The sequence below is a fragment of the Carcharodon carcharias genome, chromosome 10 (genome assembly GCF_017639515.1).
Source record: "Carcharodon carcharias isolate sCarCar2 chromosome 10, sCarCar2.pri, whole genome shotgun sequence".
Lineage (NCBI taxonomy): Eukaryota > Metazoa > Chordata > Chondrichthyes > Lamniformes > Lamnidae > Carcharodon > Carcharodon carcharias.
Genome location: NC_054476.1, coordinates 164,143,491 through 164,156,838, shown reverse-complemented (window position 1 = coordinate 164,156,838; position 13,348 = coordinate 164,143,491). Strand labels below are relative to the sequence as shown.

The following is a 13,348-nucleotide window of genomic DNA, read 5'->3' as shown; positions in this document are numbered from 1 at the left end:
CTTAGCAGGAAAAATGTCATGGCAACCCAGGTAGCCTAAATAAATGATCATAGAGTGCTTAGATCAGAGGAACAATAATTAAACATTCACAGTAACTGAATGGAGAAAATATTAACTGCAACAAAAGGAATTGCACTCCGACGTTTAGTTCCTCTGCAAATGTTAGGACCCTTAAAAAGGGTATAATAATACTCAAGAATCCAGTACTTATGTTTCGAGCTACATCAGATGGCAACCCATCTGCACTATCCTGCTTGAAATGAATACTGATTTCTGACAATGAATTGCTAAACCTATTTTGTATAAACACCAAAATATTAGCTCATATTTTAAAAGGTTCCTAACATTCAGCAGGCGTAGAATATTAAGTGCAAACAATGATACAGTATCTTAACACAAATAAAATTAAAATCGAAGGAGCGTAAACAATGAATGCTAAATTTGAATGTTTCCAATTTAGTGTTTTGGGCTGACTAAAAAAGGTAGCCAGTTCCCATTATACCCTACTTCTGGCACTCATGGGGCAATTTGGAAACTATGAATGGAGGTCAGCAAACAAAATATGTCCATGTCCACACCCAACATCAAGAATATTGTGAAGATTGTGGTTCAAACTAGGAAGCCTAGACAAGGAGCTTTAATAGTTGTTTGTCTTAAATAAGTTTTAAAAAACTAAGCCAAACAGAATGCTATCAAATTACACCATTAATCCATAGAACAGGCTTGTAAAGTATGTATTAGATTTTAATATTCTGCTCCCAGATGGTTCTGCAACTCTGTCTCACAGAATAGAAAGTTCCCAGTTAAATTGCTGGTCAGTACTGAGCCCCATTAGGGATGAGTCCATATGAATAGAGCTCTGCAACCAATGCACTTCAAGTACATATATCGAAGAAACATTCTTCACATATTCTTGCATTGTATAATGGGCTTAGTCACTTATATTTTCAGATGGCATCAATAATGCTGCAATTTTAGAAACCCTCCCACACACTAATCCCATATGAAACTTAAGGCAATTCCAACCTAACCGGACAGCAATACCATATCCGAAGTAGATTGTTAAATTTTCTTATGCCAAATTGCAAAATACAGCGTAAGCAATTCATATCAGAAAAATACTTACTTTCATATTTTTCCTCTTCACTGGCTTTGTATGTCGGCGATTGGGTGGATGCTTCCTGTGGATCTTGTTTAGAAAGTCTATCTTGATTGCGTGCTGTGATATTCGGTCTTGAAACTTGTCAAATATCCTGCACCTATTGCTTAACGTCATGTTCTTCTGATTAAGCTGAATGGAAATTAAGTTAAGATTCTATAAATATTTTACTCAATTAAGATCTTATGTGAATTGTATTTCTCATTTCTAATTAAATCATGTAAGGTGGGTGGCATCAGAGAATGGTATCACAACAACCTAGATAGGACTAAATTCTTACCTATTGAAAACAAAAAGCCGCTTTTAGACATGTTAAGTAAGACAGTGTAAATTCATATCTTCCCTCCTTCAGCTTTATTAACCCCATACTCCTAAAATGCAAGGGAGCCAAGATTGTGAACTGAAATTTTCTTGGGGGCATTTATGGTGATTTAATTCTCAAACAATACTCACTGGGTGGTAAAACACCTCAAGTTTCAGGATGACAATACATTACACCACCAATTTTGGACGTGTTTTTAATCCTTACTATATTATTTGTTTCACCGATAGTGCAATGGTGCTCAGTGGAGGCTGAATAAGTCAGTAAATATCATTCTTGACTCTCTCTCTTCCATGTCTCTTTATGATCAGTTCAGGGCACCAATGGCAGGGGCCCCAAGAGGGAAAACAGCTCCCACAAAAACACGGAAAAGGAATCTTTTGGGTTGAACAACATCAAGCTTAAAGTTGGTAACATAAGGAATTTGAATTGTACCTGTAAATGGATGCTGACCGTAACGTATCTGAACTTGGAAAAGAGGGGCAAGCTATTTTTGTTAATGAATGGGTGTAGCTAGGTTAGCATCAGGCTAGTTCTAAGCACCAACTTCCAGATTTCTTTTAAGTGCTCCAGATTCTCATGTAAAACATCAGAGTCACTATGTAATGCCTCTAAACTGGGAGGATGAGATGAAGATTGAAAATGATGATAAATTTTTACCAGGTATGACATGTAAGCCTTGAAAAATATATACACTAGAAGCACTCCCTCGCCCCAAACCTGCCTGAAAACAATTTGGGCACTCTACTCTATAAAGCATTAGCAAACATGTGCACTGCCTAGACAAACTACATAGCAATTTTAAAGTATATAGCACAAATGATAATCACATTCATTTTGCATCATAAAATACAAAATAAAAAGTGACAATTTTGATTCAGATATTTGACAGAAGTGCAAAATTGCTTACCACCACATGTTCAATGTGATTGGGGCACATCCATCTCCCTGTTGGCATTGCAGTAAGAGGTGGGTCCAGGCAGTCCATGTGGAACAATAATGGGCAGTAATCACACTGGACAAGGGGGGCCACTCTACAACTCCTACAAAGTAAATATCACATTGTTATGTCATGTGTTAGGTGTAAGCAGAAACAAATAACAGGCAGCAAAGAAGTAGATTTTACTCACCAATGGCAGTCCTTTAAATTAAGATAGCAACTTGTACAATTTTACTCGCAGGTAAACAATGAGGGAAAAATGTCAGAGGAAAAGGCAGAAAATTAAAATAAGGAGGCAGATTTTCCTTCCCTTGCACTAGGGCAGAGGGTCACATGGGTGGAGTGCTCAGGAAAAATTGGACAGCGAGAATCGTACATGTCAGAAAGCCTTTTCAATGTTTTATCCATTAATTTCAATAAGCAGAAAACCAAACAGGTTCCGTTACTAGCATATGATATTCCCTGATTTTCTTTTCTGTGCTGTGCCCAGATAATCATCTATAAGCAAGAGGAGGAATATCTGCCCTCATGTGCCCATATGGTACTCTATTAAATAAAGCAATCATCTAGATGCCATGGATGGACTTATTAAAACAAAGCTCATAGGTTGCTGTCCCATCATGACCAAAGTAAATGAATAAAAGGATTCCTATATTGCAAATGGTATGGTACTTAAATTCTGATATAGAATATAATATATATAAAAATGTATTCCACTTTCCAATATAAGTTGCCTTTCTTCAAAGTTTACTCGCAGGATATGCAGCTATGGTCAGGAGTTACATCACCAAATTTTACTGTGCCTGTCAAGTACTGAATTATCAGTACTCCACTCTTCCGCTCCAGTACCTGATCTCAGGGGAATCCCCCTAAACAGCACTTTTTTTTTTTCTTTCCATGCATTATTTAGATACCTGAAGAAAGCCCTATAAAGCTAATGACAAAATGCCTCTGAAATTTGATAGCAGCTCTTTTAAACAGACAGAACAGATTGCAAGGTTTGGATGAAGATGTCTCTTTAGTCTATTTGATTTCATTTTTCCAGGATATTGATTCTGCTGTCTTCTGGTTATGGTATCAAGCTATTTCTTGAACAGTCTGAGCCTAAAATGCCACTCCAAACATCACATTTCAACTGTTGACCGTGCTTTGCAATGAAAAAATATTTCCGGTTCCCGGTCTTAAACTTGCCTTTCATAACCTTGAAGCTGTACCCTATGACCCTACTGATTTGATGCATCTGGTCTGGGTTACCTTCTTTACATTATAATGCCTTATATATAACTCCAAGGTACCCATGTGGTGTCTTTTTTTTAGGTTGTAGAGTCTCCAAGGCAGAACAGGAATGTGATCATTTGTCTAGTCAAGGCATTTGGGAATTGGGGTGGTCACTGGGAGAGTTAATAGTAGAGGTACTGGCGGCCTTGACTTTTTTGCTGCAAACCAAATAAATGTCTATGGGTTAATAAGTGAGGATCTTGACCTTGGGGTCAATCCTATGGAGCTGAACTCAGGTATTTTCTTTAACTTAACTTGGATGATGGTGTCCACAAGGACTGCACCAGCTTATATTCAACACTAATGTCTGGAACTGCAGCTATCGGCAATTAGCAGGAAGCAAATCCTGTGCAACTGCTAAAACTTAATGCCATTGCTTAACAAAGACCAAGAGACCCATATTATGTTTGCCACTTCATTCCTGCATATAATACTGTTTAGCTTTTCAAAATTCTATATTATGGAGACTGTACTTTCTATGATGGTACAGGCTGACGACAGTACCAACACTCCAAATAAAAACTAAGATTGTGCTTATGGTGCTGAATTCAAATTTCTCATCACACTGAACCAGACGCTGAGCCAAGGCCAATGCTTACCCTTTCTCTCCTCCAAGTTGAGAGATTTGAGGGTAATGGCCCTGCCGTTATTCATGTTGGAACCGGCGAGAGCTGAGCACCAAGATCAATTCCTGATGAGCAAGCAACAAGTTTTGAACAAATGCCAAATTAAGAGCACTGCAGCTCTCCTCAGTGGGGGACAAAATAAAGATTTGGTTCAATGGAAGTGTTTCTGAGGCAAGTTAGGTGATTAGGAAATTGTTTCTCAAGACACCATTTGATAATTATAGGAAACAGTAATCAGCTTTTTGGGCAATTTCTGCATGTTCTCAGCAGAGTGATTGCGAAAGGAAATATAAAGATTTGATGAAGGGTCATTCGGACTCGAAACGTTAACTGTACTCCTCTCCACAGATGCTGTCAGACCTGCTGAGTTTTTCCAGGTATTTTTGTTTTTTTGTTGAGAAAGATTTGTGCTCCAATTTGTGTTTTGTGCATTTGGTAGTTTGAGATCCTGGATCAATGCGGACTAGGTCTAAACAGCATTAACAAATTTTGCTAACAAATCCAAAAAGCATTGGTCACGTCAGTTGCACGAAAGAAAGATTCACATTTGTACATCACCTTTCATGATCTCAGGATGCCCTCAAATACTTTTGAAGTGTGGTCGCTACTGTAATGTTGCAATTTGCACACAATAGTGATCAAATAACCTGGTTGAGTGGCTATGACAGAAAGTTAAATATTGGCCAGGATATTGAGGAGAACTCCCTTTCTCTTCAAAGAAATAGTGCCATGGAATCTTTTCCATCCACCCGATGGGGGCAGCATTTGAAATTACTATTATGCAGGCAAATGTGACTATTATTTTGTACACAAAATCGAATGTCATGAAGAGATTAACGTCTATAATGTTTTTGGAAATTTTTTTAAAAATATAGTTTAGTGGTGTCTGTGTCTGTGTGTGTGTGTGTGTGCGTGTCTTAATTGGATTAAGGCCAGCTGGTCTTTAGGCTTTGATGTATAGAAAGAAGGTGGTTTGAAATGATAATTAGATAAACATGGGGAACTTTAGAAACATCAGTGCCAAAGGGGCAATTTGCATTTTTAAATAAACCATTCAAAAGAATGGGTGAAATCTTGCACCTAGCTAGAAGGCACCAAGTAATGTGTTTATGTTTTCATTAATAAAATTGGTAGAATCAAAGGATGCTATTGTTAGAAGAGGTTAAATTAAAAATGTAGTAACACAATGGAAAATTTACATTCAAAAGATATGTATAAAGGAGAAAGACGATTGTGTGTAAGGTAGAGGCATTTTAAGATCCATCAAGTGCGAGAAGCCTTAGTCTAAGACCTTGTTGCAATAGTACACCGAGGGGCTGGGAAAGGTATGGACCCCTCGGGCTGTAAAACTGACAATAAATGTATGTAGTGAATACTAAATGTGTCGTAATTGTATTGAAGCACCGCAGAGTGCAACGTGATGTATGTCGATAGTGCAATGGGATTGGAGTTGTCTGACTGTCTGTAATGACCATGTTGAAGTATCTGTGGTGTTCATTGATTGTATTGAAGCACCTCGTGATCCATGTGTAAAGGTTGAATCTGATTACACTTTCTCGTGATGGCCATTTGGAAATGTTTTGTAATGTTCTTTCAGATATTTTATGAATAAAAGTATATTTTTCCAGTCTGTAAACCTCAAGTCTGACTGCAAGGCTGAAAGAAATTCATTTTGAATGCGACTGTCCAGGTTGCGCTCTGCCAGGTGGCTTTTTAAATCTATGAGTTTTACTGTTGTCTTAACGGGACTGTAACTGAGAATCAGATTAATTAGGGGATTTTTGTAGTTATTATAGTAGTAATTTTGTAGACATATGTATGTACTTACAATCTTTCAAATAATCCTACAAGAACACAAGAACAGAACCAATCCAACAGACGGTTAAGGTCTCTACTTAATGTGTTTCTTTTTTTGGGGAAGAGGCACTCATAAGAATAGGGAATTTTGCTAAATATAACAAACCTAAACCACAGTACCCCTCTAATCTTGGTCTGTTCATAAGTATGAACAGAGATTATGGGCACATGTATTGGTTCAACCCTACGAACGTCAAACCTACAAATGCATTTGCACAGTCCAAATTTCCCTTTATACATTCCCGTGAGGTGAGGCTACATGCCAAAAGTGTTCCCACAAAAAATCTATTCTTTTATATTTTCCCCTTTTATTAATCTCCCAAAAGTGTCGGCTCATGTTGGAGCATGTTTCATGATGAGGGGGCCTATGTTACTTTCAGAAGTAACCACAGACAGCGAGCACAGATGGATTAAAGTGTTCATCTGTAATATCACACTTGAGCCCAACATATATAACACATACAAACCCTTTTCGGAAACAGCTGACTGAATGGCCACCAGGGTCAAAAACTGAGATTGATTAAACAGTCTCTTGCCTAAATAGCTCTCAAACTAATTGCATACAATATTTTGAGACCACAGAAGTTACAACAAATTGGGAATCAAACCTGGCAACTTCTTTCTCTGTGCCTCACCTGGTCTTGCATTTACTCAAGAGACTTCAGAAAAGCCTGCATACTTCTGGTGATATAGTGACAAAAATGCTCCTGTATCATTGGAACTTCTGCCTTTAATAATAGCTGCTCAAGGACTTTGAGCAGAAAAATTAGGTGAACGGCAGTCATGCTACAAGTTTCTACATGGTGAGGCTTTGCCTAAAAAGTTCCAACAGCTATGAAAATAATGGTCCCTGATCTGCTCTGATCCAGAAGTAAGAGTGCAACCAACTCAGCTAAGCTTACACATCCCATGTGTATGGTACTGGAAGAAAACATGAGGAAAGGCAAATGCCATTGTGACACTTCGTGGTTTTTAAGTAAAAACTTGACTTGTTTCATTTCAGGTGTTGTCTGTAATTTAGTGAGACAACACTGACATTTGTTAAATGAACAAAGCTTCAATAAAAATGCACATCTCAGTTTAATGCACAAAACTATATATCCAGAGACTCGAGTTAGTAAAGCAGTCTCTCCCAAGAATTAGGTGCTGGACCAAATGGAAAAGTAGGAAACAAAATACCACACGCACTTTCTCATGGTTAAATTTAGAGGGAGGAAATGGTTGATTCATGGGAAGAGGCAAAAAGAATTTTAAAACTGTACTAAGAAATGCAGCTTCAGGGTACTGAATGTGGAAAAAGAATTAAAAGCACACTGACAGGCTATTCAGACAAAATTTGCTCCCTGTACTTTTTAAAACACATAACTGAAGTTATTTCAGCAACCAGATTGAAATCTTATGAACATTACATTCTCAATTACATTCAAATAGAAAATGAACACTGCAAGGCTCTTTTTAATACCTTATTTATTTTGAGTAATAAAGACAAACTGATCAAAAAGCCTGCAGTAAAATTTAATTCAGTTTATTCAAAATTTATTCAAAAGCATTACAGTATTCATCTGTAATATCACATTTGAGCCCAACATATACACATTTTCTGGAAACAGCTTATTGGATAGCCATCAGGAATTAAAAACTGTGGTTGATTTTAACAGTCTCTTGCCTAAAAAGCTCTCAAACTAATTGTGTACAATATTCTTGAGACCACAGAAGCTACAACAAATTAACCTGGTGACATCCTGCTCTGTATTGCTCAATACCACACCTGGTCTTTCATTTACTCAGACTTCAGGAGGAGCCTGTATATTTCTGGTTATGCAGTGACAAAAATACTCCTGCGTCATTGGAACTTCAGTACTTAACAAAACCTGCTCATGGAGCAAAGTCATTTGGTGAAGCAGAGTTTACAAGTTTCTACATGGTGAGACTTTGCCTAAAATGTTCCAACATCCATGAAAATAATGGTCTCTAATCTGCTCCAAGAAACAAAAATAATCGGCTTTCCTAACTTTTACTAGCTCAATATCCTTCATTGCCTTGTAAATTCAAAAATTCCCTACAGTAACAGTAATGGTAGCACACCATCAAAACACTGCACTACAAAACATCAGAGATAATATATCAAACAAAACATCAGCTGGTCTAGCATCAGTTACAAGCAGAGTCTGCTCTCCTGTTAAAGTTGATTCATTTGAATTATCTACCAACTAGAATTGAAATCAAGCAAAAATATTTCCATGATGTTTTATTTTGCATTACGGATTAATTTTTTTTTTTGAGCAAAGGTGTGGACTACTGCAGCATAATTGAAGTGTGAATGAGCCAGCCAAACAGTTGGTGTTTTATTAACACATTTTCACTAGTTTACTACCTTGTAACATTCCAAACCAGCATGCATCAAATTATATATTGCTACAAGATTTTTTTTAAATAAAGCCTCTCAAAATATCAAATGGTTCTATTTTTACATTCAGATATTTTACTTCCAAGATGCAACTTTTCCTAACACTTTGTTGGCTTATTATATTTACATGAAAAAAGGCAACATGCCTTGCATTTCTGGTTGCTGAAGTGATTAGTATGGACTTTCATTTAGAATAATATGCATGTTCATCCATAGGAATACAGGGCTTAGAGGAGTCAGCCCTTCGAGCCTGCTCTGCCATTCAATAAAATCATGGCTGAACTGGTGGTAGTCTCAACTCCACTTTTCTGTCTGTCCTTTATGGGGCACAACCCTCAACTCCCTTTGTCTATCAAAAATCTGTCTCTGTTTTGCATAAATTCAATGAGCCAGCCTCCACATTATAATGATCCCATGGGAGAAAAAGGAAATCTCATCAGTGTCTTAAAAGGGAGACCTCTTATTCTTAAACTGTATCCCCAAGTTCTAGTCTCTTCAACAAGTGGAAATATCCTCCTGGTATCTACCCTATCAAATCCCCTCATGATCTTATGTTTCAATAATATCACTTCTCATTCTTCTAAACTCCAAAGGGTATAGGCCCAACCTGCTCAACCTTTCTTCACAGGATAAATCCTATATCCCAGGAATGAGTCATGTTCTCTGTGTTACTTTTAACCTAATTATATATTTTTTGAAATAATTCCTTCAACATTACACAGCTGTGAAATTCTACCCATCAAACCAGTATAAAAACTGAAATGCAAGGTTAACACACACACACACACACACACACACACTTTGATTACCTAGAATCAGCCAACAGTGTAGCTGCTTCACTCTCAGTCTGACATGAAAGACCTTCAAGTGGGGTGGGAGTGTGGTTGGGGGGGCATGGGGGGGGGGGGGGGGAGCATGGTGGTGGTTGGAAAGAGGTGCTGTGGACATGAATCACATTGACTGAGAGTCACAGCTGCAGATCCTTATCAATAAAAAAACAACCTTCCAGGTTCCAAAAGAAGATCCCTTTTCAACTACAGACTTATTGGGAAACAATTATAAGTAGCCTACAATACATTAGAAGGTACAAGTGCCTATCAGTCAAAAGGAATTTTTGAAGAGATAATCCACAAAGCCCTGGACATACCTAGTCAAGTTAATGTACAGTGAATTTTTATCACAACAAAACTGTTCTCCGTGTTCTTAAAGATGATTCTTATAAGGCACCATTGTTTTGCAAAGTTATTTTGCTCTTCAATTTTAAAAAGCCAAAAATGTGGCTTAAATAAACTTATGAAATGCATTGAAACATTAGCGTTAAAGCACATTTACTAAAATTATAAATAATTATTAAATTATGAGGGGCATAGATAGGGTAGACAGGAAGAAACTTTTCCCCTTGGTGGAGGCATCAATAACCAGGGGGCATTGATTTAAGGTAAGGGGCAGGAGGTTTAGAGGGGGGATGCGAGGAAGAACTTTTTCACCCAGAGGGTGGTGGGAATCTGGAACTCACTGCATGAAAGGGTGGGAGAGACAGAAACCCTCGTAAAATTTAAGAAGTATTTGGATGTGCATTTGCGATGTCATGGCGTACAAGGCTGTGGGCCTAGTGCTGGAACATGGGATTTAAATAGTTAGGTACTTGTTTGACCGGTGCGGACTCGATGGGCTGTAGGGCCTTTTCCTGTGCTATAGACCTCTATGACTATATTACTGTTATGAAAAGGATATGGACAAGGGATAGAAAGTGAAGTGTGGACGTAATTTAAAAAGGAGCTAAAAGTTAGCGTATGCATTGCTCTGATTGGTAAAGGTTTGCCATGGAGAATACGCCACTTGTCAACCAATCAACACTCTCTTCACATACAGTATAATTGTTGCTTTCCCCTTATATTGGTATTCTTGCAAAGCGTCCTAAGGAGTGCAAGACGAAAAGCTTCGCCGTGTCTCTTTTTTTTTTAAGCAATACTCAAGTTCTGTACTACCAAACGACTAATGTGTATGTACTGCTATAGCACCCAAAATGAGAAAATTAAAATAGTAACAGCTGTGTAAATAAGATCTAGAAAGATATACATCACTACTGCCAGAAAGCAATGGTATTTTGTAGCTATAATCACAATTTCTGCAAGTCTTATGCACAAGTTTTGCAAAATCAAATAAACACAAACACTTGGGAAAGTATGCATTTAAATAACTCACCTCATTGTACAGAAGCTAACTGCCTTGCAATTCCAACATGTCCCATTTTTATTTTATAAAGATGTGCTAATAGTAGTTAGGGGTTCTTAGTGTTAACAGTACACTATACGATGGAGACAAACAACAGGTGCATTAGGATAGATTAATAGTTCATATTGAAAGAGGAGATTCCAGCAGAAGAGTGTTTAGTTTGATGTGCATTTCTAGCCAGGGTTTCCTAATTCCATATTTCCAACTCAAGTTTTGTTTTTGTCTTTTCTCAAGTTGAAAGTTCTGACAAAATGGGCTGGATTGTGTCATGTAACAATTGTTAATTGTATAAATTATGATTTTTTTTCTTCACTTTTAAAAAGAAAAATATCTTAATTTATATAATTAACAATAACTTGCAGTTTTATTGCTCTTTAGAAAAAAATTCAAAGGCATTTCACAAATCAACGAGGAAAATGAACATCAAGCTAACGCCATAGGAAGGAGAACTAGGAGGGTTTATCAAAAGCCTTGTCAAAGTGATATTTTTAATAGTCATGGATGTTGGAGAAACTGAGGGAAGGAATTTCAGAGGTTGGAACCCAAGTAGCCAAAAGAACAATGGTAGGACAAAGAGGGACAGATCCTTGACTGGAGTCAGAGGAATTGAATATTCAGGAGGCAAGATTGTAAGATTAGAGGGAGTTACTGAGATAGCGATTTAAACATAACAATTATGAATTTGCTGAGCATCTGCATCTCTCACAGATGTTGCATCATTTTCTGTCTTTATTTAATTTAAATATAGAAATTGAGTTATGGATCAGATTTTGTGACAACGTACTAGGATTCTGAGCTTAGCCAGTCAAAGTCCACTGACATATATTCATAGAGGGGACTCTGTTAAAGCCATTTAATTATCAGGTTAAATGGCATACAAAAGCCTGTGAAATTCAGACAAAGAAAATTAGGAACTTAAAAAAGAAATCCTTTGATGGAAACTCCTGAGAATTCCAGCTTCCCTAATTTAGTATCACTGACATCGAAATAATTCTGGATATCCAAAGTACATGTTCCTGTAATATTAACACTATTAAAGACATATTAACTATATGCTACAGACAACTTAAAAACTAAACTTTTTTAAAAACTACTTATTTTGTTTGGCCAATCCTACCTTTTCTCCTTTTATCCTTAAAAAGCATGATTCTCCCCAATATAAAGTTTACATTTGTTATTGGAACATTTCCAGAGCCTCTAGGTGGATCTCCTTAAAAAAAAACTGAGCTTAATGACTCAAAGACTATATTTTCAGCCAGTTGAGGATCATGCGTATAAGAATCAAACGGTCATGCCACAAATGGGACGACAGCAAGTTTTGAATGTCATAGTTTAAACCAGATTAGATCAGACAGTTGTCTTGTGGACAGGGCTGATAGCACATTCAGACCCAAATTAAAACATTCTTTAAAGACGTTCCAATTAAATTATTGCGATTTAATGTATTTCTCGGATACCTCTTTTCAAAAAAAAAATCTAGTATCCAAAGATAATAAATCACCTATCAAGTCTTTTTTAAAATGTGAACGTAAAATGAGGAACAATGTTATATCCACTGAAATAAAATTAGAATTATTTTTCAAAACAGAGCATTTAATCTTATTTCAAAAATCACAATAGAAAGTCTTAATTTTGTTCAATACAAGTTACAGACTTATCCACATTTGGAACATCTAGTAGATTTTAATATGCAAAATTAGCACCTAGCAGTCACTGAATTACAGTAGCTTAGCAAATGGTGCAGCATGCTGGTTTACTTTGAGGACAAGGTGGAGGATGCAGTTTCACACCTGCAATTTTGAAGATGGCATGGTCACAGCTAGTGTAAAATGGTGGGGTACAGATACTGGAAAGAAAAAACTGCACTTGCCCAGCATAACCAGTTAACCATTTACAGTTTGCCAGTTACGTACAGTTTCCTGAGCATTACTGAGTAAACATAGATTGGTTATCATCATGCAGATACAAACTAAATTTATAACTGACAAAGGGATCTTAGCAAAATTGCATGTAACTTTATCATCTAGGACATCACTGACATCAAGGCTGAGCAAGTCAAGTCTGAGTGTTCAACACTGCAGCAAGATTTTTGCAGCCCACTTTGCTCACACGTTCATTTTGATATCTTGGGATTCAGATGTTTATATGCAAGAAGAAAAAAATGTAGAAATTAAATCCCCACCTGTTACAAGTGAAGCAAACTTTGACAGGCAATGGGACTAGGCCATTGTGGTCTAGTTCATGCTGTGCCTTCTTCACATTCTTCCCTGTTGTTTCCTCTTTTCTTCGCCTTTTACTGGTACCTGCATAATACAGTTTGTGTCATTATCTGCAGTAAAAATTGGTTTGATTTACGTGCCTCCTTCTAACCCCATGGTTAGATTGCCTTTAAGTTTTTTTGCTTCAACAACACAAATACAGAGTTAAGATAGGCAAGCAGATGGAAGTAGGAATTCCTTCACAGTTCTACAGCCAGTATGGTTCCAAATAATTCCGTAGACCATGCCCCTCTTATCTCTAATCT

General features: G+C 37.1%; 1 protein-coding gene across 4 annotated transcripts in view; it reads right to left on the bottom strand.

The window, feature by feature from the left end:
- The window catches only part of phf12b (PHD finger protein 12b), a 72,310-nt gene that overhangs the window by 16,963 nt on the left and 41,999 nt on the right, over positions 1–13,348 (bottom strand). For all 4 annotated transcript variants that reach the window (XR_005944182.1, XM_041197154.1, XM_041197153.1 and 1 more), the window contains 3 exons: positions 13,007–13,127; positions 2,392–2,524; positions 1,127–1,291 (listed from right to left, as the gene is read on the bottom strand). Coding sequence is in view for 3 of the 4 variants with exons in the window: in XM_041197154.1 (XP_041053088.1) it covers positions 1,127–1,291; positions 2,392–2,524; positions 13,007–13,127 (419 nt within the window). In the remaining variant the exon portion in view is untranslated. The remainder of the gene's footprint in view (positions 1–1,126; positions 1,292–2,391; positions 2,525–13,006; positions 13,128–13,348) is intronic.